This window comes from Ostrinia nubilalis, chromosome 18, assembly GCF_963855985.1.
Source record: "Ostrinia nubilalis chromosome 18, ilOstNubi1.1, whole genome shotgun sequence".
NCBI lineage: Eukaryota > Metazoa > Arthropoda > Insecta > Lepidoptera > Crambidae > Ostrinia > Ostrinia nubilalis.
The window spans coordinates 14,792,086-14,819,883 of record NC_087105.1 but is presented as its reverse complement, the minus strand read 5'-3'; the positions used below and the strand labels follow the sequence as shown (position 1 = coordinate 14,819,883).

Below are 27,798 nucleotides of genomic sequence, written 5' to 3'. Positions count from 1 at the left end.
ATTTCAAGAATCGTTGAACCGATTTAGAAGAAATTTAGTAGGAACACAATAATTTGTGATCATGGCAAGGACATGGAGGGGGGAGGGGGGAGGGGGGGGATGCCAAACTCTCTCTTTGATGACATTACGGTATAAAGTTACTAATAACAACACCAACTACAAAGTACTTCTGCTTAAAAACTTGAAATCGAACCGCCCTTCCGCCACTGTAACGCATTGTAACGTTTTTCAAGACCTCCTCTCCCCCCAGATTGCATTACGTAACACTAGAACGCCCCCTTAGCAACAAATACCACTTCTCACTTAAAAAAAACGCTATTTTTGTTTTCACCCACCAGAATGGGTGATAATGGGTAAAAACCGGGTTTTTACCCAAATCACCCAGTTTTAACCCAATCGGGTGAAATGGGTTTTTACCCACTACCCATCTCTACCCTCCACGGAATCATTCTGTAATAAAGTAGTGGTTATAAAAGTTACAACACTAGAAGCTGAAATGTCATTGTCAGCGTAGAAGAAACAAATTGTCAAAAGCAAATCCGTTTTTCGTCAACGGTTCCCGCTTTTGTTGATTTATTTTTTGGTCATTTCGTGATTAATGTTATCACAAGTGTTTTTAGGCATGTGTTTTCGGTAGCCAAATTGTGCGTGAAAAGCTTCCAAGATGCACATAAAATCTATAGTGCTGGACGGTTTCAAATCGTATGGTAACCGAGTTGAAGTCACCGGTTTTGACCCAGAATTCAACGCTATCACGGGCTTGAATGGCACTGGAAAGTCGAATATATTGGATTCGATATGTTTCGTGTTGGGAATAACCAATCTATCGAACGTAAAGTATCAAAGTTGAGCGGATATGAAAGGTGTTTGTTTGGTTATCTTTCTCCCGCCAATTGTTTCATTGTTTGTAAACGCTGCAGGTGCGTGCAGGCAGTCTGCAGGAGTTGATATACAAGCATGGACAGGCTGGGATCACCAAGGCGACGGTCAGCATTACGTTCGACAACAGAGATAAGAGGCAGTGTCCGATTGGTTATGAGAATCATGATGAAATCACTGTTACTAGACAGGTTTGTTATTTACTAGTTACCTTTAAAGAGACACTGCATATTCCAATAGAAAAATCCAAATTAGTTTAAAAAAATCAACTATAATAATTTTAATAAAGTTTTGAAAGTTTGACAAGAATTGGATTTAATAATATGCACCATCTCAGTTGTATTCAATAAAGATATTAATGATTTGTTTAATTAGACTCTGGTAACTTTCAGGTGGTAATGGGAGGCAAGAACAAGTATTTGATCAACGGTATAAATGTGCAGAACAAGAGAGTCAGTGATCTTTTCTGCTCAGTTCAACTCAATGTGAACAACCCGCACTTCCTTATAATGCAGGGACGCATCACAAAAGTGCTCAATATGAAGCCACCTGAGGTAAAATAATACTTGTTTTATTTATGAAAAGTTTACATGTGTAAAAGTGCTTTTTAAAAAACTGCTGTTTAAAAGTCTTTTTGCAGAAATTAAATTACTTCATGATTTGTTATGGTAAGAAAGGTATCAAATCACAGTTATGTAGATATAGGTATAAAATCACACATAGTACCTACATAAATATAGATAAATATTTTTCTGTTTCCTAGATTTTGTCTATGGTGGAAGAAGCAGCCGGCACCAGGATGTATGAAGCTAAGAAGCAAGCTGCTCAGAAGACCATTGAGAAGAAGGATGCTAAGCTGAGAGAATTGAATGATGTATGTAAAATGAAAAACATTTTGTTTATAATCATTATTATTATGTTTAACAAACTGCTTTATAGAAATACTTGTAATATTAAAACCTATGGTGCAGCAAAATAAAGCAGTTTTAGTAAATTAATAAGCATCAAGCAATCTAATGCAGATTACAGTTTTCATCTTATGATGTCCTTCTATGTCTGCTTGTATACTTCTTTTGTAACCTTAATATTAATAGTATATGTCATCTTTCAGATAATAAGGGAAGATATAGCACCCAAACTGCAGAAGCTGCAAGATGAGCGCTCTCAGTTTCAAGAGTACCAGAAGGTGGTGAGAGAGCTGGAGAACCTCACCAGGCTCTATGTGGCTTGGAAGTAAGTATACTGTTTATCACAATATTTTATGTACAAGCTAGTGATCACAGCATCATAAAAGTTTCAGGTTGTCTTATGTGAGCAGCCTACTACATGCTTAAACATGCAGCATAGAGCTTCTGTGTATACTTGATATAAAATCTATTCATAACTAGCGGCCGCCCGCGACTTCGTACGCGTGGATCCCGTTTTATCCCCTTTAAATTTTTCCTGAATTTTCTTTGCTATAAACCTCACGGAGCCCGAGACCTTTCCAACGAATGCAAAACCGTGGAAATCGGTTCGTGCGTTCTGGAGTTATAGCGTCAGGGAGGAAAACCCGACTTATTTTTATATAGTAGATTGTATAGTTCATTGAAATTTGTTTCATGACATTTGCATGCAACATGTAATTGGTTGATGACCTTTTTTCTGTATTCTACATATCAATACCTACCTGTACCCTACTTAATGGCCAATAATATGTTGGAGTTTCTTTATGTTAATAATGTTAAATTACTTTCCCACAGATATGTGAGTGCCGAGAAAAGTGCCAAGGAAGCAGAAGCCAAAGTGACTGAGGTACAGGACGACATCAAGAGCAAGAAGGAAAACATTAAACATAATGAAAAGGAGGCTAAAGACTTGGACAAACAAGTTGTAGAGCTTAATAAGAAGTTGGATGAGGTTAGTATCAAGAAACTTGTTTGGTAATGTAGGTAATGCACAAATCAAAAGTGGGAAGAATCTTAAAAAACCTTTTTTCAGAATTAGTAGGGAATTTAGTGCAAGAACCCCTCCACTTTGGTATAGAAGGCTCATTTTTGCACCAGTTGTTCTTTGGGTGCTCCTGAGTAGATTTCCGTCGGTAGACATCGGGAGCCCCCCCTGTGGTAGCAGGGGGAGGGGGGGCAAGTTTCCTTCTGCCGCGCTTCACTTTAAGGCGCATATCTTCAAAACTATAGGTATTAGGGCAAGTGTGGTGTCATTTTCGGATAATTAAAGGATGGCGAATTCATTTCTAGAACAAACTTTTTGCCTTTTCATACAAAAAATAGAAATATTGAGAAAAAATCACAAAAACCAAAAAGTATTTTTTTAAATAAACGTCGTTTACTTTTAAACCATTGGAGATAATCTAATAAAAAAAATATGTACTGAAAGCTACATTTACCAGGATTATAAATATATACCATTGTATGGTACTTTTTTCGAAAAAAGTAGGTGAAAAAAATTTTTTCTTCAGGACACAGCGGGCGAATTTTACTGCGCGTCGGAAAAAAATATTTATTTTATCCATGAATTCATACTATTTGGTTCAAAAGCAAGTAAGGATTATTATTTTATAATTTATTTATAGTTCCTGGCACATCAAGCTAACATGATTTGTAATTTTTCTTCAATTAATTTTGAACTCTATGTGTAAGACATAAGGTTGAAAATAGCTTAAATACATTTTAATATTGAAAATATCGCAAGAAGAAAGCACTAAATAAAGAACTTGAATTTGTCTAAACGTCTAATGATTCATCATCATCATCATCATCATGTCAGCCACAGTCATGTCGTCCACTGCTGAACTAAACTGAACTGCTGTCGAATGATTTTATTATTTTAATTAACACTTATTTCTACATACTATTGTACCAGTGATTTAACGGAAAGGAAAGTGAGGATTAATAATCATAGTACGGGAGATCATTTTTAGCACAAAGGCTTCGGCTGTGACCATTATAGTTGTTTGTTCAGACAGCACCAGCTTCTGCACTACTTCTTGCACTTACATCTCACCATTTTCAGGCAAGCTTCGGCAGCTACGGGTAAATCGGTTCATGTAGGCTTCGTGTTGCTATTGACTCTGGTCCACCCCCAACCAGTCGGGTAAAGGGAAGACTGAGTCGGTTGCTTGCAACTGACCCTATACGCGAACCCCTTGATATACTGCCAGTAGCCAATGCTGATACAAAGCTGTCTGGGTTATTTTATGTAGGGCCATACCTAAGCGTAGTCCACAGCGAGCCATTAGGATCTTTATTCTCCCTTTTTTATCCCTATCATCCAAAAAAATCCTATCCATTAGTTAGGTGAATTAAGCGTCTGAGTGAAAGCCAGATAATAGTATTCTGATGCCGGATATGCTGACCCAAGCAGACACATCCTTACAGTATTAAGTGTTTCATGGACCCCACATGTATTCCAAATGCTCGAGAGCTTCTGTTGTTAGGCCCATTTTGTGGGACATGTGGTTTGCTCTCCAGTTTGCGTACCTGTAATTTCTTGGGCTTACCTTTGATGAGTTTTCTCCATGACCCTGTATTCCCTTTAAGAATGATTTTGAGAGGCTTATATCGCGTTGAAGCTTTCCCATTCAGCCCTGTGCTTCTTGGATATGGCCATATTATGGCCATGAGGTATGCTTTTAGATAAAGATACTATCAGTTCTGACCCAATAGGTATCGTCTCTGACCCTTGTCTCGCTAGACTGTCGGCTCTCTCATTGCATTCGATCCTTGTATGTCCAGGTATCCCACATCAGGTACACTTTGTCATGCCTTCTGAGTTTGTTCATCTTTAAGATTGCATCTAGAATAATTTTAAACTCAATCTTCACTGAGGCGATGGCTTTGTTTGAGTGCTGCCTGGCTGTGGCTCAGGATGTAAATATTGCGTTTTTTACACCCCTGTTTTTAGTGCACACATTTATAGCGTAGAATTCAGCTTGAAATACTGTAGCAAACCTCCTTAAACGTTCACTGTGTTCGTGTTTACAGTAGACGCCCGCTCCCGTTCCCAAGGCCATCTTGGCTTGGAGCTGTCAGTAAACCAGATTAGGCTGTTCTGTTGGGATTATGGTCCTATTTTCTAGTCGTCCACTGGTATTGTTTTAGATCAAGTACCTCCTACTATTACTACATGCTTGACTATGAACGAGTGCTGTAAGTACCCACAAACCTAGACAGTTTTGTATCAGAATCGGCTACGGGCAGTATATCAAGGGCAGTAATCATGTCTTTATGATTTTTTCAAGTTATTTAAAATTTAGTCGGTATATCAAGGGGTTCGCGTATAGGGTCAGTTGCAAGCAACCGACTCAGTCTTTCCTTTACCCGACTGGTTGGGGGTGGACCAGAGTCGATAGCAACATGGAGCCTACATGGACCGATTTGCCCGTAGCTGCCGAAGCTTGCCTGGAAATGGTGAGATGTAAGTGCAAGAAGTAGTGCAGAAGCTGGTGCTGTCTGAACAAACAACTATAATGGTCACAGCCGAAGCCTTTGTGCTAAAAATAATCTCCCGTACTATGATTATCAATCCTCACTTTCCTCATACTTACCTTTCCGTTAAATCACTGGTACAATAGTATGCAGAAATAAGTGTTAATTAAAATAATAATAATCATTAGACGTTTAGACAAATTCAAGTTCTTTATTTAGTGCTTTCTTCTTATGATATTTTCAATGTTAAAATGTATTAAGCTATTTTCAACCTTATGTCTTACACATAGAGTTCAAAATTACTTGAAGAAAAATTACAAATCATGTTAGCTTGATGTGCCAGGAACTATAAATAAATTCTAAAATAATAATCCTTACTTGCTTATGAACCAAATAGTATGAATTCATGGATAAAATAAATATTTTTTTCCGACGCGCAGTAAAATTCGCCCGCTGTGTCCTGAAGAAAAAAATTTTTTCACCTACTTTTTTCGAAAAAAGTACCATACAATGGTATATATTTATAATCCTGGTGAATGTAGCTTTCAGTACATATTTTTTTTATTAGATTATCTCCAATGGTTTAAAAGTAAACGACGTTTATTTAAAAAAATACTTTTTGGTTTTTGTGAATTTTTCTCAATATTTCTTTTTTTTTGTATGAAAAGGCAAAAAGTTTGTTCTAGAAATGAATTCGCCATCCTTTAATTATTCGAAAATGACACCACACTTGCCCTAATACCTATAGTTTTGAAGATATGCGCCTTAAAGTGAAGCGCGGCAGAAGGAAACTTGCCCCCCCTCCCCCTGCTACCACAGGGGGGGCTCCCGATGTCTACCGACGGAAATCTACTCAGGAGCACCCAAAGAACAACTGGTGCAAAAATGAGCCTTCTATACCAAAGTGGAGGGGTCTCCATACAAATCATTGCACTAAATTCCCTACTAAATGTACCCTAAGTAATATTTTACAATTTCTTGACAATATTAAATATTTCTTGAAGGTTCAATGAGGGTTTTCGCGTATGAAAAATCCGCCAGATGGCAATACGTAGACGCGAGGTCCAAATACTGCATGATTGGTTATTTTTGACATGACATTGACAGATATGTCAAAATCCACCAATCACGCAGCAGTCAGACCCCACATCCACGTCCCGCCATCTAGCGGATCTTTCATACGCGAAAACCCTCATTAAGTTTCTGCACCTCAGTTTTCTAAAATGTTACTTTTTAGTAACTGGGTTGTCTTTTTTTTTAATTTTTTTTTTCACCACTTTTTGTATGTTTTTCTCTTTGTAGAATTAAGTATGTCAGAAATAAACGATTTGATTTAATTATTCCAGGAAAGCGGCAGCGTCCTAAAAGATCTAGAAATAGAGTTACAAGTGCACGAGAAAACCGAAGCGTCCGCGAGTGCCGGTTTCAAAGCGGCCAAGGACGCGCTCGCCTCGCACGAGAAGAAGGCGCGCCTGCTCAGCAGGGCCCTGGCCGACGACGAGGCAGCGCTGGGCGCTAAGAGGACAGTGCTGAGCGAGGTACAGGGCTCTTTCCAGCCTTTTAGACCCAGTCCTGACTTACTTGACTTGACTTAAGGTCCTATGTCACCCAAAGGGCGATGGAGCGGGCTATGCTCGGAGTTTCCCTGCGTGATAGAATCAGAAATGAGGAGATCCGCAGGAGAACCAAAGTAACCGACATAGCTCGCAGAATTGCTAAAATCAAGTGGCAGTGGGCGGGGCACATAGCTCGTAGAGACAATGGCCGTTGAGGTAGGAAAGATCTCGAGTGGCGACCACGGGCTGGAAGACGTAGCGTGGGCAGGCCTCTTACTTGGTGGACCGACGATCTGGTAAAGGTCGCGGGAAGAGCCTGGATGCGGGCAGCGCAGGACCGTTCATTGTGGAAAACCTTGGGGGAGGCCTTTGTCCAGCAGTGGACGTCATTTGGCTGAAACGAACGAAGGTCCTATGTCCCCTAGATGGGGCAGAGGGCGTCCACAACAGTCCTCCATCTCGTTCGGTCTTGAGCTTCGCGCTTGATATCGCTCCAGGTCTTGCCGATTTTCTTCGCCTCGTCTGCTACAGTGCGCCGCCAAGTTTCCACGTTTGCGTTTTCCTTGGGGGTTCCAATCCAGAGCCTGCTTAGACCCACTCCTGACCTCTATGAAACAACCCTAGCAAAAGCAGTCCTGAGCTCTAGGAAATAGCTCTAAACAAAATATGAAGTTCCTTTCAATCACTTTCCTCAGGACTTTGGTACGAAAAAATAAGTTTAAAAATAATTTGCATTTTACGACCCCATTTTTGATGAGCAGATTCTGAGAAATCTAAATTCAAGCTGCTCCACAATATAAAAATAAACCCCTGACTACAAATTATATTTATCTTACCGTCCTGTCGGTCAGGTATCGTCCACCTTCGAGAACCTTCGCGCGGCGAGTGAAGCCAGCGAGACCGCGCTGGCTGAAGCGCAGCAGAAGTTCTTGGCTGTCAGCACGGGGCTAGAGGGTGCCTCCGAGTCGCTGCAGGATCAACTCATGGGTAGGTTAAGGTTTTTACGGTACTTCTTTTCATAACTTATGAATGTACTTGCGATTAGTCAGCGTGTGTTTTTGTTACGGGAAAAGTCACCAAGACTTCTGATGTGCTTCAGTGTACACCATGCAGCTCTTATTAAATCACCCCTTCTGCACTGCTTTATTACTGCAGAAATGTTTTACCTAGGGAAGCATTATGCCAAAATTGTTTTGATTATTATCTGATACGACTTGATTGTGTTTAGGCGACCGCCTTAAATTCTCGGTAATATTCAGCGTAGTTACTAATATTACGTTTTTCTTCACATAGCGGCGAAGGCAGCAGCCTCAGAGGCGTCGACTCGCATCACACAAAGCACGATGGAGCGTGAGCACGCGCAGAAGCGGCTGAAAGCGCTTGAACGCGAGTTCCAGACCAACAGCGCGCAGTACCAGCGCGACCAGGACGCCATACGGAGTCACAGCGCGCAGGTGGAGAAGCTGCAGGTATGAATTAGGCTTCTTCTGATGCTTTCACTATGTTATCATGGAAAAGTCTATTAGATTTGCTTCAGAAGACTTACTTTGGAAGAATCTAGTACCAGGTTGTATGAGAAGCGTTCACTAGCAGACTTCGGAAGCGGCCACAGCTTGCTTCTGAAGCGGCCACAGTTTCCTTCAGAAGCGTCCATGCTTCGGGAGTTTCCAGTAGGCTATAAGATTTAAGTTAAACTTTCGCGTTCCAATTTAAATACGTAAAAGGTGTAAACGTCAAGCCGTGAGTACATAATGTAACTCATTAATGAACGTCGAGTTAAGCTCTGTGTCTTACTATTTCAGTAAGCTAATAACGGAGAATCTTCTGGATGGGTTGTTTCGGAAGCGTCTTCTAGACTACTTCGGATTTATCCACCATTCTGCATTAGAAGCGATCATTAGGTTACTCAGAAGCGTTTGTCTGGCTGCTTCCGTAGCGTCCATCTATTTTGGAAGCACCCAATACGCTTTTTATGAAGCTTCTATTTGGTTGCGTCGGAAGCGTCCACTAGTCCTTTATTGAATACACAAACATCTATTAGTCTTTAAAAATGAAAGTCTACCATCATTCTTGCGATCCATCCACTAACTATTTATTCCTGCATCACCCAGGGCGAGTTATCCAAGATGAACTTCAGCGAGGAGCGTAACACGCAGCTCAAGGAATCCACTCGCTCGCTGCAAGGCCTCATCCGCTCCAAGCGAGATGTAGTGGATAACCTGTCAGCGAGGCTGCAGCGCTGCGACTTCAAGTACTCGCCGCCGCAGCCTAACTTCGACAGCAGGCGGGTGTCTGGTAAGTCTGCATAGATTTTTTTATCCACAACGTGGAAGCTCTTGACCTGTATCTCACCTGATGGTAAGTGACGATCATGCCGGAGGTGGAAGCGAGCTTTACCCAGAATCCTCAACCACGGAGGAACTGGCTACCTTACCTCTATCTACTCTAGAGTAGCTTTGAAGCCACGATAGCCGAACGGTAAAGGGGTTGGACTGGCCGACTCGAAACGTGGGTTCGAACCCCACCGCCGCTCGACTATTGTGGTGAGCCCACTCGTAATACAAGCAACGCTTACCACGAGGGGCTAACGGGACTATTAGTAATTTGTGAAATGCAAATTACATATCTTTTATGAAACAAAAATATAAAATTACTGAAACTACATATTTTTGCCCTCAATTAGAACAATATGCTGAAAAGCGTTCGATAAGGTAAATAAGCGCGACAGCAAATGTGACCTTTGACTGACATACACTCTTTTTCAGGTACAATCTGCCGGCTGATCGATGTGTGTGACCCGGTGTACTGCACAGCTTTAGAAACTGCAGCTGGTGGACGGGTAAGTATAATTTACCAGTTGACACTTCCCTCACTTCTTGACATACAATTTTTATGAACTGTCTTTACACGCGATGGGACTTTTATAAAACTTTTAATTGTAAGGGAATATTGTTTTCAGCTATACAACGTGGTGGTAGACACAGAGGTGACGAGTAAGCTGCTCCTGCAACGAGGCAACCTGCAGACCAGGACGACTATCATACCGCTCAACAAAATCTCCGGGCACGTCATAGACGCACAGACTGTCAGGCGCGCGCAGGAAATCGTAAGTGAATTTTATGAAATTAGTTAAACAAATGGACAAAGGGTTATAAATATTCATAAAGCTAATAAGTTGAAGATTTGGGACATGTTAATAGGTATTATACGACATGGAAAGATATAGACGGAAAGTTTTTATATTCGTGCGAGCTTAGTTGGTTTACAATGTCTCCTAGACAGTATTCACATAGTTCATAGATCCCTTATGATGCTTGTTCTGAGACTTCACACAATCTTGGTTTTGTGTGTACAACATCTTACTCGTAATACTCTTCTAATAAGTCGCTATTTTGTCAAACCATACCATATACAGGGTGTCCCGTAATGTAACGCCAAGCCGGAACTGGGTGTTGAGGCAAGTTGTGCTGGTTATCAGAAAAATATAAAAAAAAATCTATGTGGCATATTTTCAAAATAATAGGCATTTAAAAAAAAATCTAAAAATTCTACTCCAGGTGACGGTCCTTTTACTCGTGTTGCCACAAATCTTCACTTTTTCCAAATTTTTTTTTTGTTATGTAACTCTGAATAATCCTTCTCTAAATTGTTATCAAAATTACAAAACCAGCTGCTCCAGCTTGGATGAAAAAAATACATTATTCCCAAAAACAATTTCAAAATAAAAATTTTGCCTAGTTTATACTGACTGTACTGAAAAAAAAAATGTACTACGCGAGTGTGGCAAGTGACGTCATAATTTGGCGCATTTAGTAAGGATTCCAAAATGGTATAACACTTGGTAAATTTTTGCTGTAATTGTCGACAATTTTTGGTTTTTTGGAAATAGTCCCGTTTTAAACTTTATCAACCTTGGTTAAAAATTATTATTCTAATGTGCCCAAAATTCATGTTTCAAGTTTCTGTGACTGACTACCGTACAGTCAGTCACAGAAACTTTTGTCACCATGACAGCAATTATTAGTTGACATACTGTGACAAAAGTCACCCGTGCGCGCGCGCCTTTACATGTACCAGATCTACTAATTATTTGTTTGTGTCGTTCTTTACTGTGAGTGTCTCGCATTGTTTTAGGTGGTGATACTAACAAAAAAAAAAAAAAACTCAATGAAGAATGGAATAAATAAATTATCACCGGGCAATCTTCAAATTTCACTGTCCACCGTGTCTCGTTAAACACTCGACATTGGCGAAACCAGTGTGCTTCAAATACGCACCATTGAAGCCATTAAACAGAATAATAATAATAATACCTGCTCTGCCTGCACTTGTACTTGGTAACAGGGATAATAAGGATATGAAGTTTCGGTTATGGATACGGTTACGGATATTAGAATAATATTATACCGGTTTCGGTTACGGTCACGGATATGAAATCATTTCAGATCAGAAAGTTTCGGATAATTTCGGTTACGGAATTATTAGAATTTCAAAAATGTAGGTATAATACAAATAGCAAGATGCTGCGTGAGCGTGACCCACATAGCTACTTTATGTACCAACTAAGACGACACCTATGTATGATAAAGGTAAAACAGGCTGGCATATTAGATGGTGCCAGCGAATGCCAGACAAGTTGGTAACAAATACATATTAAGATTTAAGGTACAATTCCAAGACGGGCCGCAGACCGCAAACTGCAAAACTATGAAATCGGCAGCGCGGCATTGCAGCTGCGGCGTGTATACTGCAGATTTCATAGAGTTTTGCAGTTTGGAATTGTACCCTTAGACTCCGCCTTTATCCGAAACTATCCGTAACTTTTGAATCAGTTTCGGTTACCTACGGTTATGGATATTTTTTTATTTCGGATATCCGATAGTTTCGGTTACGGTTACGGATATCCATAACATCCCTGCTTGGTAAGATGGCCCTCTCCGTCCCGCTCATACCTTTTAAAATGGCTTCTCCACCTCACTTAAGCCAGAAACTTGAATTTTGGGCACATTAGAATAATATTTTTAACCAAGGTAGATAAAGTTAAAAACGGGATTATTTCCAATAAACAAAAATTGTCGACAATTACAGCAAGATTTTACAAAGTGTTATACCATTTTGGAATCCTTACTAAATGCGCCAAATTATGACGTCACTTGCCACACTCGCGCAGTACATTTTTTTTTCAGTACAGTCAGTTTTAACTAGGCAAAATTTTTATTTTGATATTTTTTTTGGGAATAATGTATTTTTTTCATCCAAGTTAGAGCAGCTGGTTTTGTAATTTTGATAACAATTTAGAGAAGCATTATTCAGGGTTACATAACAAAAAAAAAAATTGGAAAAAGTCAAGATTTGTGGCAACACGAGTAAAAAGACCGTCACCGGGAGTAGAATTTTTTGAATTTTTTTAAATGCCTATTATTTTGACAATATGCCACATAGATTTTTTTTTATATTTTTCTGATAACTAGCATAATTTGCCTCAACACCCAGTTCCGGCTTGACGTTACATTACGGGACACCCTGTATACTTTCCCTCAAGAAGATAGAGTGGCTTGGCTGTGAAGATCGTGCTGTGTGTCACTCTTTGGTGGCCTACGCTAAGGCCCTTTTCACACGTCCCGGTTGCCGGCTAACCGGCGCCGCCGGGTATCCGGTGGTGAAGTGTATGGGCATGGTACGTAGCTTTCACATGTTCCGGCGTAATTAATCCGGCATGCCCATACACTTCACGGCGCCGGTTAGCCGGCAACCGGGACGTGTGAAAAGGGCCTAAGGGTGGAGATTATTAAAGCTAATGATGACGATGTTTATTCAGGGTGGCGGTCCAGAAAACGTCCAACTGGCTCTCGACCTAATCAAATTCGAGCCGCACCTCCGTCCGGCCATGGCGTGGGTATTCGGCGGCACGCTGGTGTGCCGCGACCTGGACACGGCCAAGCGCGTGACGTTTCACCGCGACGTGCGCCGCCGCTGCGTCACGCTCGATGGAGACGTGTTTGATCCGTCTGGAACACTGTCAGGAGGCGCCCGTGCTAAGGTGGGTGTTATACCTTCATCTAACTTGCTCTAGACCTATAACATTTGGGCTGCATCTCCATTTGGCCATGGTGTGAGACGGCCAAGCGCGTGACGTTCCTCTAACTTGCTCTAGACCTGATAACATTTGAGCCATACCTACGTCCGGCCATGGCCGTGGGTGTGTTGTTAGTTATTGTTCCACCGCGAAATGCGCCGCCGCTGCGTCACGCTCGACGGAGATGTGTTCGATCCTTCTGGGACGCTGTCTGGAGGCGCGCGGGCTAAGGTGGGTGCTATGCCTTCATCTAACTTGCTCTAGACGGCCATGGCGTGGGTGTGACACGGCCAAGTGCGTGACGTGAAACGTGCGCCGCCGCTGCGTCACGCTAGACGGAGATGTCTTTGATCCGTCTGGGACGCTGTCTGGAGGCGCCCGCGCTAAGGTGGGTGCTATGTCTTCGTCTAACAAGCTATAGAGCTGATAAAGTTTGAGCCTCACTTCCGTCCGACCATGGCGTGGGTGTGAGACGGCCAAGCGCGTCACCTTCCAACGCGACGTGCGCCGCCGCTGCGTCACGCTCGATGGAGATGTCTTTGATCCGTCTGGGACGCTGTCTGGTGGAGCGCGGGCTAAGGTGGGTGCTATACCTTCATCTAACTTGCTCTAGACCAGTGGTTCTTAACCTTTAAGTCACGAGGGACCATTTTACCAAATTTCTGTCTTGTCAAAGACCACTTATTTTTTTTCTTCAAAATCCTATGAAAGGGGAGGTCGATTTCTCTCCCACTGTGCGCCGTTTGCGTTGTGTTGACTCGACTTATCACATCACGTCACTTGTTTATTACGATGTCTTCGTGGACCACTTGGAATGCCTCCAGGGACCACCAGTGGTCCGCGGACCACCGGTTAAGAACCACTACTCTAGACGACCATGGCGTAGGTGTGACACGGCCAAGCGCGTCACCTTCCACCGCGACGTGCGCCGCCGCTGCGTCACGCTCGACGGAGACGTGTTCGATCCGTCTGGGACGCTGTCTGGTGGAGCGCGGGCTAAGGTGGGTGCTATACGAAGGTATTGTAGATGAAGATCTAACTTGCTCTAAAGCCCGGTCTGTGAGCACGTAGAATTTTGTCCAATGACCCCAAGCTACCTATCCTTATCGCTCGCGTGTAATTTATTGATGTCGCGCTCGCACACTCACTGCGGGCGCCCGTCGCACAGTCGCGACAGCAATATAATTACGCGTGAGCGATAAGGATGGGTAGCTTGGGGTCATTAGACAAATTTATACGTGCTCACAGACCGGGCTTTAGACCTGATAACATTTGGGCTGCATCTCCATTTGGCCATGGTGTGAGACGGCCAAGCGCGTCACCTTCCACCGCGACGTGCGCCGCCGCTGCGTCACGCTCGACGGAGACGTGTTCGATCCTTCTGGGACGCTGTCAGGAGGCGCGCGGGCTAAGGTGGGTGCTATGCCTTCATCTAACTTGCTGTAGACCTGATAACATTCGAGTTGCACCTCTGTCCGGCCAAGGCGTGGGTGTGAGACGGCCAAGCGCGTGACCTTCCACCGCGACGTGCGCCGTCGCTGCGTCACTCTAGATCAGTGTTTTTCAACCTGTGGAGACGCTGTTTCATTGGTCCCAAATTAACTAAGAAAAGCGAGTACCTTGTGATCATACGATACAATTTATTTTACACAGGGCGGCTCAGTGCTGGTCCAGCTGCAGGAGCTGAAGGAAGCAGAAGCGCAGCTGCAGCAAGCCGAAGCGCAGTACCAGCAGTGCAGCGCCGAGCTGGCCTCCACGCAGCACGCCGCCGAGAAATATGCGCACACGCAGCAGAGGTAATGTAACCAGAATCGCACTAAGCGTTTCGATGACTCTTTTATAATGCGAACAGCTAGGGACTGGAATTCGTTGCTTGCTGATGTCTTTCCCGAAAATTATAATCCGGGCCTTTTCAAGGCAAGAGTGAATAGGCACTTACAGGGCAGATATGCACCACCATCCTAGACTGCATCCCACTTAACATCAGGTGCGATTGTGGTCAAATACCTGCCTTGTTTTGCATAAAAAAAAAGAATGTGACTGAGTTTCTTGCGCTGCTTCTTCACAGCACTGGCCCTTTTATTGTTCCGAAGCAATGGTAGGGTTAAAGTAATACTGGGACGTGTAAAAGCGCTTCTTAAAAACCTATTTGTGGAAAATAAAAGTTTTTGTGTTTTTATGATATACAGTGGTGACTGAGTTTGTTGCGGCGTTTCTTCTCAGCACTTGCCAAATGTTCGTCTCGAAACGCTGGTAGGGTAAAAAGATTATGAGACATGTAGAGCAAAGTGACGATTTGTAAGAACTATTTATTAGTCTAAACATTTTTTTTTTATTTTTTTATTTTTTTTTTATTATGAATTCAAAATCAAAATCAAAAAATATTCAAAATCAAAAAATATTTATTCAGTTTAGACCACAAGTGGCACTTATGATTGGCAATTATTTATGAATCAATGACATCAGTGCCTCAAGTTTCCTTTTGATCGGCACCTTAACGGATTCTGAATATTCATTTGTTGTAGGTACGAAATGATGTCTCACGAATTGGAAGTGATAAAGGCGAGATTAGCGACTACATCACACGCGCAAACGCATGCCGAGATTGAGAGTTTGCGAGCTCAAGTGAGTATATTACATAATTAACATTTGTGTACTAAGGAGGTAAAAGAACAAAATAAATAAATGTAACTTTGCTCAAGGTGGAAGAACTGTCAGCGGCAGTAGAAAGAGACAAAGTGACACAGAAAGAGACAGCGGCTAAAGCGAGGGAACTAGAAGCGAAAGTAAAAGACATCAAAGGTCACAGAGAGAGGTACGTAAAATTGCATTTCCCATCACCAATGACGAAGGAAACAAATTACGGCTCAAATAACTATGACTCCAATTTTTATCCTATTTTAGAGAGTTCAAAAAAGCCGAAGCGGAATTGAAAAAGGCGAAAAAAGAAGCGGAACAGCACAGCAGTTCGTGGAAACAGAGAGAGCAGGAGTTTGAAACTCTGCGGTTGGAAGTGACGGAGCTGGAGCAAGCCGTCGCCAGCAGTAAGCAGACGCTGCAGGAAACCGTGGAAGCAGCAGTGGGATTGCAGGAGAGCTTGCAAGATGCGAAGGAGGAACACACTAAGGCTACAGTAAGTAGTTCAAAAGTCCCTATTACTAAAGCAGCGGGAGCAGGAGTTCGAGACTCTGCGGTTGGAAGTGACGGAGCTGGAGCAAGCCGTTGCTACCAGTAAGCAGACGCTGCAGGAAACCGTGGAAGCAGCAGTGGGATTGCAGGAGAGCTTGCAAGATGCGAAGGAGGAACACACTAAGGCTACAGTAAGTAGTTCAAAAGTCCCTATTACTAAAGCAGCGGGAGCAGGAGTTCGAGACTCTGCGGTTGGAAGTGACGGAGCTGGAGCAAGCCGTCGCCAGCAGTAAGCAGACGCTGCAGGAAACTGTGGAGGCAGCAGTGGGGTTGCAGGAGAGCTTGCAAGACGCGAAGGAGGAACACACTAAGGCTACAGTAAGTAGTTCAAAAGTCTATTACTAAAGCAGCGGGAGCAGGAGTTTGAAACTGCGGTTGGAAGTGACGGAGCTGGAGGAAGCCGTTGCTACCAGTAAGCAGACGCTGCAGGAAACTGTGGAGGCAGCAGTAGGGTTGCAGGAGAGCTTGCAAGATGCGAAGGAGGAACACACTAAGGCTACAGTAAGTAGTTCAAAAGTCCCTATTACTAAAGCAGCGGGAGCAGGAGTTTGAAAGTGCGGTTGGAAGTGACGGAGCTGGAGCAAGCCGTCGCTACCAGTAAGCAGACGCTGCAGGAAACTGTGGAGGCAGCAGTAGGGTTGCAGGAGAGCTTGCAAGACGCGAAGGAGGAACACACTAAGGCTACAGTAAGTAGTTCAAAAGTCCCTATTACTAAAGCAGCGGGAGCAGGAGTTCGAGACTCTGCGGTTGGAAGTGACGGAGCTGGAGCAAGCCGTCGCCAGCAGTAAGCAGACGCTGCAGGAAACTGTGGAGGCAGCAGTGGGGTTGCAGGAGAGCTTGCAAGACGCGAAGGAGGAACACACTAAGGCTACAGTAAGTAGTTCAAAAGTCTATTACTAAAGCAGCGGGAGCAGGAGTTTGAAACTGCGGTTGGAAGTGACGGAGCTGGAGCAAGCCGTCGCCAGCAGTAAGCAGACGCTGCAGGAAACTGTGGAGGCAGCAGTAGGGTTGCAGGAGAGCTTGCAAGATGCGAAGGAGGAACACACTAAGGCTACAGTAAGTAGTTCAAAAGTCCCTATTACTAAAGCAGCGGGAGCAGGAGTTTGAAACTGCGGTTGGAAGTGACGGAGCTGGAGCAAGCCGTCGCCAGCAGTAAGCAGACGCTGCAGGAAACTGTGGAGGCAGCAGTGGGGTTGCAGGAGAGCTTGCAAGATGCGAAGGAGGAACACACTAAAGCTACAGTAAGAAGTTTAAAATAGTCCCTATTTTTTTACTATAGTTTCAACCAAGGGACTTCCACCTATGTTTCTTTTCTAGCTTTTTAACTAAAGGACGTCCACCTCTGGACAAATACCTTCCCCAAGGATTTCGTGGTTTTGTCCGTGGTTGCCTCTTCTACTTTCTTGATTTTCTACTTCGTGTCAAGTGTAATTAAAACTATGCATATTATTTTAGGAAGCAGTAAAAGAGATTCAGTCTCGAATAAAGAAGCAGAAGCTAGAGATAGCAAGTCGCAGCAGCGACATATCGCGGCTGCATCAAAAGAAGGAACAGCTGGGGAAAAGTAACGCTGAGCTGGAACTCAAGATCAAGGAGCTCGACTATAAGATCAAGGAGTTGCAAGGCGAAGCAGCTGAGTGTGCTAAAAGGGTATGTGATTGGAATAACTATTTAAACTTTATAATATTTTAAACTATTATGTTGCATTTTTTACTATAAAATTATCACTTCACGGGATTTATTGCAACAATATCTATTTTAACGGTAAATAATATTTACCATGCCTCTATATCTTCGAGGTAGGAAAGTTCGTAAACTTACATCAAGAAATGTTCTTAAAGGCTAAAGATCAAACAAACCGGCAACTTCGAAACCCAGATAGACTAGTACTAGACACGATACCAAAAACAACGCGTTATAAAAAAAATTGTTATGCCATGTGTATCACGCTCTATAACCAGATACCTAAACACATCAAACTGCTCCCAAAATCCCGGTTTGGAAAAGTTCTACGAGAGTGGCTTTTAAAAAATACGTTTTATTCAGTGGATGAGTTCTTAAAGTACAAAGAATAACTTGAATGTTGTATGGTATAATATGGTTGATGCATGGATTTATTGACTGATCATAATTGACATTAAAGGACAATGTTCATTTCTGGCCTGGCGTGGACAAGCTGCTAATGAAAATATGAATTTGCCAAAAAATTTTAATTAATTTTTAAAGTATTCACTTAGTGTAACTTTGTATCAATGTGCCTTTATAAAAATCCAATTTAAATAGTACTTTAGGTGATAATTACAACTTCCTGTCTTTAACACTCATTTCAGTGTTGCCAAAATGAATCTTATCGGTAAGAATCGATTCATATCGATTAATGTTCGACTATGACAATTATTATTTTTTTAAATACGTATTCAAAAAATGACATTTATAAAACCTTTTTAATATTCTAATAACACTACCAAAAATATTTATAACTAAATGAAACCTTATTTCACACACACCTTATTATACACCTTATTTCGAGTCATCAAAAAATACAATCGATTTTTATATCGATTATTTTTATTAATCACCACATTATTAGCATGGCAGCACTGAAAATATTGTCACAGCTGTTATCTGTCATTCGCTTTGTTTTGAATTTTTCATCGTGAGTATTGTTTAGTTCTCAAAACCAAGTCTTTGCCAAAATAAAAGCAGAAGAGTGTTGTATAAGTTTCCCTTTTGACGTCTTTATTTTTTTGACCATGGTCCTCGATGCTTCCCTTCCCGATGACCCTGGCATACTCTCGAACTACGAATCTCACTCAACCAATGACCAATGGCTCACTTTCGGACATCGAACCTTGCCTAAACGCCGACCACGGCTTACGTATGGACTCCGACCCGAGCCCCAATGTTAACCCCAGCCCGATTTTGGATAATGCAACTAGCAATTCCTCAATCTCATGAGGAACCTATGATATGTATCAATTGTATAGCTGACATGATGCAGAGGAGGCGACATAGCCTAGAGCTTATTAAGTTCAGTTGGTTATAATGTCAGTGGATGACTCCTCAGCTGGTAAGTTATTGAATGAGCGTGTGGACTTGTTGAATACCTTTTACAATGTATTTGATCAACTACCTTTACCGTAGATTACCATAATCCTAATAAAACTTTTTTTTTAGATTGATAACAGCAGTGTATGTTGTCACTCATGTTGGACCGTGGTCACGGTGTGGCTCTGCACCAATCAAGGACAAATAATATTTCAAATGAAGAAGCAACCACTAGCACTGGTCACAGTTAAAGTGGATTGTCTTTATTACAAATACGTTCCATAGACTGCATATTAACACGGAAAGAGAATCACGTATTCGAAAATAATGTAATAATGGAACAGATTTCACCTCGTCAAGTAAGTTTTTTTATAATTATTTTTTATATTTTATTAAAGACATTGGCTTGATATATTTGAACAAAGTGTATATTTTTTTCTATACAAATACTTCTTACTTATAGATAAAAATTGACATCACATCTCAATATCTTAAAGAATGAATTTTGGATGATACCATAATTAATTTCTTTGTTTCAGCTGCGGGGATCTGACCAAATATGTAATTCTTAAGTGGCAGTGAGCTGATCGAGCTTCTACACATGCTGTGGAGCCCCAACAAACACATGATGGGACGAGGATTCATTTGCCCTGATATTGGCCGAATAACAGTAGGTTGCTGTGCTCATGTTATGACAATTTTGTGGTTTTTGAGCTGGGCAAGGTATCAGGAACATGTATTTCCACCTGCCTAGTTCCTAGACAATATTTTATTGACCCATGAGTCAGATTAAAATAATAATAATAAAAAAAAGGTGTTTTATTTTGCTTCTAACCTTTCTAGTTTTAAGCAAAAAAAAATTTTTTTAAGGACTTGGATACAAAATGATATTTATATTCTGTTTCTTACTGGTATAGACTATTTAATAAATAACAAATTACATGCTGTAATGTCTGTCCACCTCAGGCCAAAGGTCCCATACTAAGTGGGCATAACCCTTTAATTTTCTCACTCTGTAACCATTCTGTATATTTGCATGTCATAGTCTATGACTAAATAGGTCTTAAGTAACATTATATTCTAATCAAATAAGAACTACTCTGTAACCACCTATTTAAAGCAAATAAATGATTATTATTATTATTATTATTATTATGTTTGTACGCTTTGGAGCTCACGGGTCAAAAGTGGCCCGGTCCTTTATAAGGCTTGCGTGGGGATACAGATCCAACACGTAGAGGCCGTTTTAAGCGCAAAATTATCGACAAAAGTGAAAGTGGTGCACATGCTGGATCTAGTCTCTGACTATATCATGAGATGTAGCCAGAGACCATCCCCAGCCTGTGCACAGGAGCTATTGAAGTTATTGGAGAATGGACTAGGGTTATGGATGAAGGATGGATGGACTGGTTACTGGGCTATGGATGGAGACTACGGGTCACCTGCCTGGTTCATAGTCTCGGACTGAATAAATGGCAGGCGGTGACTAGCCAGCGACTAAATGGGCCCCCCCTGGCGTCATGGGTCGTATAGACCGGACTGAGGGGCAACATTGGCGTCTGCCAGCTCAGGGGTGTAGAGAGGTGTGCTGCGCTTTCTCCGAAGTTACTCGCGGCGTTATGCCCTTTAACACTTCCACCCCTGGAGCATATAGCTCTAGCGACTCCACTCTGGACGGCCGGCTAAGGCAAGCCAGAGGTGAAAGTCCTGCAGACCCTCTTGGATTCCACTTCGGCAAGCCGAAGACGAGGGTCTTGACCGACTCTCGGGAGCACTCGGGTTAACAACTGGCCCCGTGGTGTCGCTACTCACCAACAGCTCGCCACAAAGCTGCCCTGCGGGGCTTATTATTATTATTATTACCCTCCCGACGTTTCGGCTCGGTTGCCGAAACGTTAAATATTATTTACCGTTAAAATAGATATTGTTGCAATAAATCCCGTGAAGTGATAATTTTATTTAAACTTTCATTATCTTCATGTTATTTGTTCTGAACTGCAGAAGGACTTCTTTTATAATTTATCAGAAGCAAATGAAAGATTTAGGCTGAGTTGCACCATGTTACTTTAACTTTGACAAACGTCAAAAATTTGTCATATTCCATACAAAATACACCGGTTATTGCTATAGTTACGGTCAAAGATAGGTGGTGCAACTCAGCCTTAGTTTACACTTTCCACATTGGCCAGACTGGTTTAGGACTGATGTTCGATATTTGCTCAACTGGCATCCACAGAATACCAGTGGTCGAGACGTGCTCTATTCCATTACGGTTTATCACCCTGTCTGTACAGTAGCAAATGCCGTCGAAAAATATAAAAAAAATACAAGGATCAATACATATTAGTGGGATTCTTTGATAGCATAAGATTTACATGAACCGAGCTGCAAACAAAAGCTTCCAAAAGTTGTATTGACAGCAGTACATCAAGATAAACACTGTAGCATGTTAGTTATAATAGACCGATGTGCTCTCGACTGTACCAAATTGTTCTCTCTGTTATGACATCACCTAAATAAGTATTGTCTCTTCATAGATAAAGTCCCTCGAAGCCGAGCACACGTGGATCCCGAGCGAGCGCGAGTATTTCGGCGCGGCGGGCGGCCTTTACGACTTCGCCGCGCGCCAGGCCAGTGTGGCGGGGCAACGTCTTCAGCAGTTGGCAGATAGGAGAGACAAGCTGGCTAGGGGACTCAATGCGAGAGCTCACACGCTGCTGGGGAAGGAAGAGGAACAGGTGAGGGTTGCATACAGATACGCCATGAAACGTCTGCATCAGGTGACCAACCGCAGGGATAAGCTAACTAAAGGCTCAATCCGAGAGCACACACGCTGCTGGGGAAGGAAGAGACAGGTGAGTGTAACTACAACTAGTGATGGAACGTCTGCAACAGCTGACTGACAGGAGTGTCAAGCTGAAGGAGACGTAATGCTATGGTACACATGTAGGGCTCTATGAATTCGCGGCGCGCCAGGCCAGCGTCGCGGGGCAGCGTCTGCAGCAGCTGGCAGACAGGAGAGACAAGCTGGCTAGAGGACTCATGCTTTGTTGGGGAAGGAGGAAGAACAGGTGAGCGTAAAAGATGGTAGAAAAAAACGGGCAGTAAGTTAGGAGTTGACGGGATAAAGTTCACAAGCTGGCCGAAAGGAGGAACAATCTGCCCCGAGGACTCGGTGCCAGGGCGCACACTTTCTTGAGGAAGTAGGAGGGACAGAAAAGATCAGCTTACAGCTTTTCTTAGGCTATCTTAAGTTATTTTAGGACGATGGAACGTTTGCCAGAGATGGCGAATCGTAGGGACAATCTGGTTAGACTTAATACCAGGGTGAGCGCAAAGATTTCGCCGCGCGCCAGGCCAGCGTCGCGGGGCAGCGTCTGCAGCAGTTGGCAGACAGGAGAGACAAGCTGGCTAGAGGACTTAACGCCAGAGCGCACACTTTGCTGGGGAAGGAGGAAGAAACACTTGAGCGTAAAAGATGGTAGAGAAAAATGGGTAGTAGATTAGGAGTTGATGGGATAAAGTTCACTAGCTGGCGCACACTTTCTTAAGGAAGCAGAAGGCACAGAAGAGGTTAGCTTACAGCTCTTCTCAAGACTATCTTAAGCTATCTTAGGACAGTGAAACGTTTGCCTGAGATGGCCAACCGTAGGGACATTCTGGTAAGACGCGAAAGGCGAAAAATAGATATTATAATCCAAAAAAACTTTATTAACATACCTACCTTGATTTCGTATTGAATATAGCTTTGTATTTCAGTACCAAGACGTGATGCGTAAGAAGAAGATCGTGGAAGCGGACCGCGCTAAGCTGGTTCAAGTGATGGCGGAACTCGACGAGAAGAAGAAAAAGACGCTGGTCACGGCATGCGAGCAGGTCAACAAGGACTTCGGTTCCATCTTCAGTACATTGCTGCCTGGTGCACAAGCAAGACTTAAGCCGCCTGACGGGCTTACCGTGTTGGACGGGCTAGAGGTAAGCTAAATGTGGTTGTTTCCACTGCACGCATGCTAACGTTGTTATTGTCGAGAAGAAGACGGTGGTGACGGCGTGCGAGCAGGTCAACAAGGACTTCGGTTCCATCTTCAGTACATTGCTGCCCGGTGCCCAGGCAAGACTCAAGCCGCCTGATGGGCTTACCGTGTTGGACGGGCTGGAGGTAATCTAAATGTGATTGTTTTCACTGCACGCATGCTAACGTTGTTATTGACAAGAAGAAGACGCTGGTGACGGCGTGCGAGCAGGACAACAAGGACTTCGGCTCCATCTTCAGCACATTGCTGCCTGGTGCACAAGCAAGACTTAAGCCGCCTGACGGGCTTACCGTGTTGGACGGGCTAGAGGTAAGCTAAATGTGGTTGTTTCCACTGCACGCATGCTAACGTTGTTATTGTCGAGAAGAAGACGGTGGTGACGGCGTGCGAGCAGGTCAACAAGGACTTCGGTTCCATCTTCAGTACATTGCTGCCCGGTGCCCAGGCAAGACTCAAGCCGCCTGATGGGCTTACCGTGTTGGACGGGCTGGAGGTAATCTAAATGTGATTGTTTCCACTGCACGCATGCTAACGTTGTTATTGATGAGAAGAAGAACACGCTGGTGACGGCGTGCGAGCAGGTCAACAAGGACTTCGGCTCCATCTTTAGTACATTGCTGCCTGGTGCACAAGCAAGACTCAAGCCGCCTGATGGGCTTACGGTGCTGGACGGGCTGGAGGTAATCTAAATGTGATTGTTTTTCCAATGCACGCATGCTAACGTTGTTATTGACGAAAGATGCTGGTGACGGCGTGCGAGCAGGTCAACAAGGACTTCGGCTCCATCTTCAGTACATTGCTGCCTGGTGCACAAGCAAGACTCAAGCCGCCTGATGGGCTTACCGTGTTGGACGGGCTGGAGGTAAGCTAAATGTGATTGTTTCCACTGCACGCATGCTAACGTTGTTATTGTCGAGAAGAAGACGCTGGTGACGGCGTGCGAGCAGGTCAACAAGGACTTCGGCTCCATCTTCAGCACATTGCTGCCTGGTGCACAAGCAAGACTCAAGCCGCCTGATGGGCTTACTGTGTTGGACGGGCTAGAGGTAATTACATGTGGTTGTTTTTGCACTGCACGCATGTGAGTGTTGTTATGGCGTGTTGAAAACAACTGCTCGTAATTATACAATCGGCTGATTTAATCGATTTGTTATTTAGATCTTTTCATCCAAAGGAAAGTCGACTTCTGGTAGGATTTCCGCCACGATCATTCCTCGCCACCCGCACTCAGGTTTTTCCCTAAATCTCACCAGATTGTCGGCTAAGTGGGAAGCTTGCCTAGGTCCTGCTCTCTTCGCCACTTATTTTTTTAGCAATGCTGCGGGCTATGTTGTTTCTCCTATAGATCTCCTCATTTCTGATTCGATCACACAGGAAAACTCCGAGCATAGCACGTTCTCGATATAGTAACAAAATATGAACGCTTTAAATTGTCCTCACGGCGTAGTTAAGAAACTGTAATGTCAAAAGTATAGTGTAGGATGAATTTAACCTCTAACCTATCTTGCAGGTGAAGGTGGGCTTCAACAACACGTGGAAGGAGTCTCTGGGCGAGCTCAGTGGCGGCCAGCGCTCGCTGGTGGCGCTGTCGCTGGTACTGGCCATGCTGCTGTTCAAGCCCGCTCCGCTGTACATCCTGGACGAAGTGGACGCGGCCTTAGACCTGTCGCATACGCAGAACATCGGGCATATGTTGAAGCAGCACTTTACGCACTCACAGGTATATAATATGCCATGATCTTGCAGTCTATCTAGTTGTTCCTACGTGCTGTCATTACTGCTGCCTTGCTGCTGTTCAAGCCGGCCCCGCTGTACATCCTGGATGAAGTGGAAGCGGGGTTAGACTTATCGCATACGCAGAATATCGGCCATAATGCTGAAGCAGCACTTTACGCACTCACAGGTATACATCAACTCACATAGTTATCTCTCTATAATAGTCTGGTCTTCGAGCACGTAGAATTTTGTAATTACCCGCGAGCGACAAGGATGGGTAGCTTGGGGTCATTGGACAAAATTCTACGTGCTCACAGACCGGGCTTTAGTCGCTGGTGCTGCCATGCTGCTGTTCAAGCCTGTTCCGCTGAACATCCTGGATTATTCTTCTACTATCTTACTAGTTCTCTAGATCTGCAAGCTCCATTGTACATCCCTGATGAGGTGGACACGTCCTTGAGCCTGTGACATACGCAGAATAAATGCACCCCAATCTGTCTTGCTCTAGCCAATCAGAGCCCAGGACACATTATTATCTAGACAAAATAAATACTAACCAATTTCTCGTCCACAGTTCATAATAGTCTCGCTGAAGGATGGAATGTTCAACAACGCCAACGTGCTATTCCGGACCAAATTCGTGGACGGCATGTCCTCCGTCCAGCGCACCGTCAACTCCAGGAGATGATCCCGCCACGACTCGGCCGAAGACGCAAGTGAAAGCAGTGGTCCGATGTGGACAACTGGACACACATTTGTGTATAAAGTACGAAATGGTTACGAAATATTTTAATATAGAATAGATAACTATCACAAACAGTTTCGACGTTGATGTTCACGTCCAAGTTGTGTCAAATGTGCGAAATAGGTACGAAATATTTCAATATAGGAAAGTGTGTTCTCCATTTTTTTGGTGCGAAAATATTTTATTCTAATTGGTCTTATATTACAAGTATATTTCACATGATCGATGCTATCGATATAATGTGCCTTGTTTGTTGAAAGTATAAAGAACTTGTTGTGCCATAAAAGATTGTTTAAATTCCATATGATTGTTTTTATGTTAGACCATGCTATAGTTAGCCTTCACTGCCTTCACTGTTTTTCTGGGCCTGTATGTATGTTATAATTTTTTTCGATTGATTGATTCTATTTTTTCGATCAACATTTCTTATACAGCCGGGACATGTTATTAAATATTTCGTAAACGTCCATAAATGAAATGGTGCGGGCTTTTGGACCCACATCTCAGTGCATTGCACAATAATCTAGCTTTAAGTATTTGTAATTATAAAGTACAATATTTTAAAGCCGTGTTTTTATTATTTGATACTTTGTACCTGCTTAGAAGTTTATACAATCAAGACGTTTTGTGTTAGTATTTTTTCCTGAAAATAAAATTGAATTGTAAAATTAGGTCACAAACTTTAGCAGCACGTGACGTAGTGCGAGTGGTACGCTTGCTAATAAAATTAAAAGCTTGATAACTATTGGACACAAAAATATAAGAACAAATTCCAGTCGGTATATAATTTAAAATCGGCGGTGTCTCGTAAGAACCAACTATGATGTTAATTTAAAGTAGGTAGGTTTTTGACGTTCAATTTACTAAATGTTTTTTGCTTTTATCAGTTGGCGCCACTAACGAGAAGATGAAATAGTGGCGCCAACTGTTGGTTATGATATTTTATTTATTTTGTTAACTTGTTAACTTGCCTGCAGCTAATAAATTCACTTCTAAATAATACTGTAGGGTACTAAGATCAGAAGGCAATAAACTCGCATCGTGCTAGACGATTGCATTAAACCCTACAAGAATACTGGAGTAATAAGATTAGCAATATTCAAGTCTGTATGTGTTTACGAGTGTGTTGACTGTCTGCGTCTGGCTTAGTTGCCACAGTAAACACACTGAAAAATCGGTAGTGATAGTCCAATAAGATAATCAAAACGCGTTTTATGTAACCAATATCAAGTACTACTATTTTTATTGGTTAACATTAATAAGGTCAAGGTCAGTAATAAAGTCTTGAAATGTTAAGAATTAATTCTATGATAAGCTTAAGGCTTGGTATTTCTGCTAAAGTAGGTATTTCGCGCTGTCAAAATCTGCGCGCGCAATACTTCGCCGAAGACAGCGCGCCAAAGAGCTCTCGCGGCTACACAGTATAGAAATACGCAGTTTAGAAATACGCAGTTGGTTAGGTTAGGTTGACTTCCTTCCGTTCAAGCGTCACACTCATAGCACTTTCTAATACAAATCATATCCAAGTGATACAAATTAAAACAACTTTCAAAATTTTTAGGAATATATTTTAGAATCGAATAAATTTAGAATATAACTGCCAAAGTAAACACGGTTCAAAGAGGCGTGGCGTCACCCGACCTTCCGGAAGTTCCGCGCCGGCTAAAAGAATTTCAAGATTACGTCACCCGACCTATCGGTAGATCCTCGGGAGCTTGAACGATTGGAAAAACATTTTATGATCAGTTACTCGTAGTAGCGATTATTTAGAGCTTGGATAATAAATTATAGTTGTTGCAATTCACGAAACTTTGCATGAGGTTAATTACATTAATCAGTACACGCATCAATTTTGTTCAGTCTTTTTGTTTATTAATAAATAAAAATATCATACTAAAATTGCATACATATTTGTTTGTATTGGTCTGGGTGTTTTCTTTCCATAATTTATGTATAACGTATGTACGGGGCTCTGTATCAAAAATCACTATGAGCAATGAGCATCACACACGGTTACCTGGAGTGCATTACCGCAGCAAATTTTTTATAAATGTTGTGCTTTAGAGAGTCGAGAGTATAGCAGATAATTAGTCCATCGTGAGCAGAAATTTGTCCACTAATAGCAAAA

General features: G+C 42.6%; 1 protein-coding gene across 1 annotated transcript; it reads left to right on the top strand.

Annotated features, from left to right (window-relative positions):
* Positions 1-495: 495 nt before the first annotated feature.
* Positions 496-26,059, top strand: LOC135080911 (structural maintenance of chromosomes protein 2). The gene is made up of 29 exons (XM_063975642.1): positions 496-832; positions 921-1,070; positions 1,272-1,433; positions 1,643-1,753; positions 1,991-2,112; positions 2,622-2,778; positions 6,653-6,844; positions 7,714-7,849; positions 8,156-8,331; positions 8,974-9,157; positions 9,628-9,701; positions 9,822-9,968; positions 12,681-12,902; positions 13,411-13,518; positions 13,763-13,939; positions 14,244-14,351; positions 14,592-14,734; positions 15,464-15,563; positions 15,641-15,753; positions 15,843-16,071; positions 16,106-16,258; positions 16,293-16,445; positions 16,848-16,966; positions 17,030-17,183; positions 17,583-17,777; positions 21,713-21,913; positions 22,935-23,150; positions 24,720-24,929; positions 25,500-26,059. Exons 1-29 carry the CDS (start codon positions 665-667, stop codon positions 25,611-25,613), a joined length of 4,494 nt encoding a protein of 1,497 aa, XP_063831712.1. The 5' UTR covers positions 496-664; the 3' UTR covers positions 25,614-26,059.
* The last annotated feature ends 1,739 nt before the right edge of the window (positions 26,060-27,798 follow it).

What these genes read in the sequence shown, in the direction of transcription:
- LOC135080911 (XM_063975642.1), top strand. Translation starts at nt 665, where the DNA reads ATGCACATAAAATCTATAGTGCTGGACGGTTTCAAATCGTATGGTAAC. An exon ending in GAATAACCAATCTATCGAAC is followed by an intron (nt 833 to 920) that starts GTAAAGTATCAA and finishes TAAACGCTGCAG; the next exon opens with GTGCGTGCAGGCAGTCTGCA. An exon ending in GCTGCAGGATCAACTCATGG is followed by an intron (nt 7,850 to 8,155) that starts GTAGGTTAAGGT and finishes TTCTTCACATAG; the next exon opens with CGGCGAAGGCAGCAGCCTCA.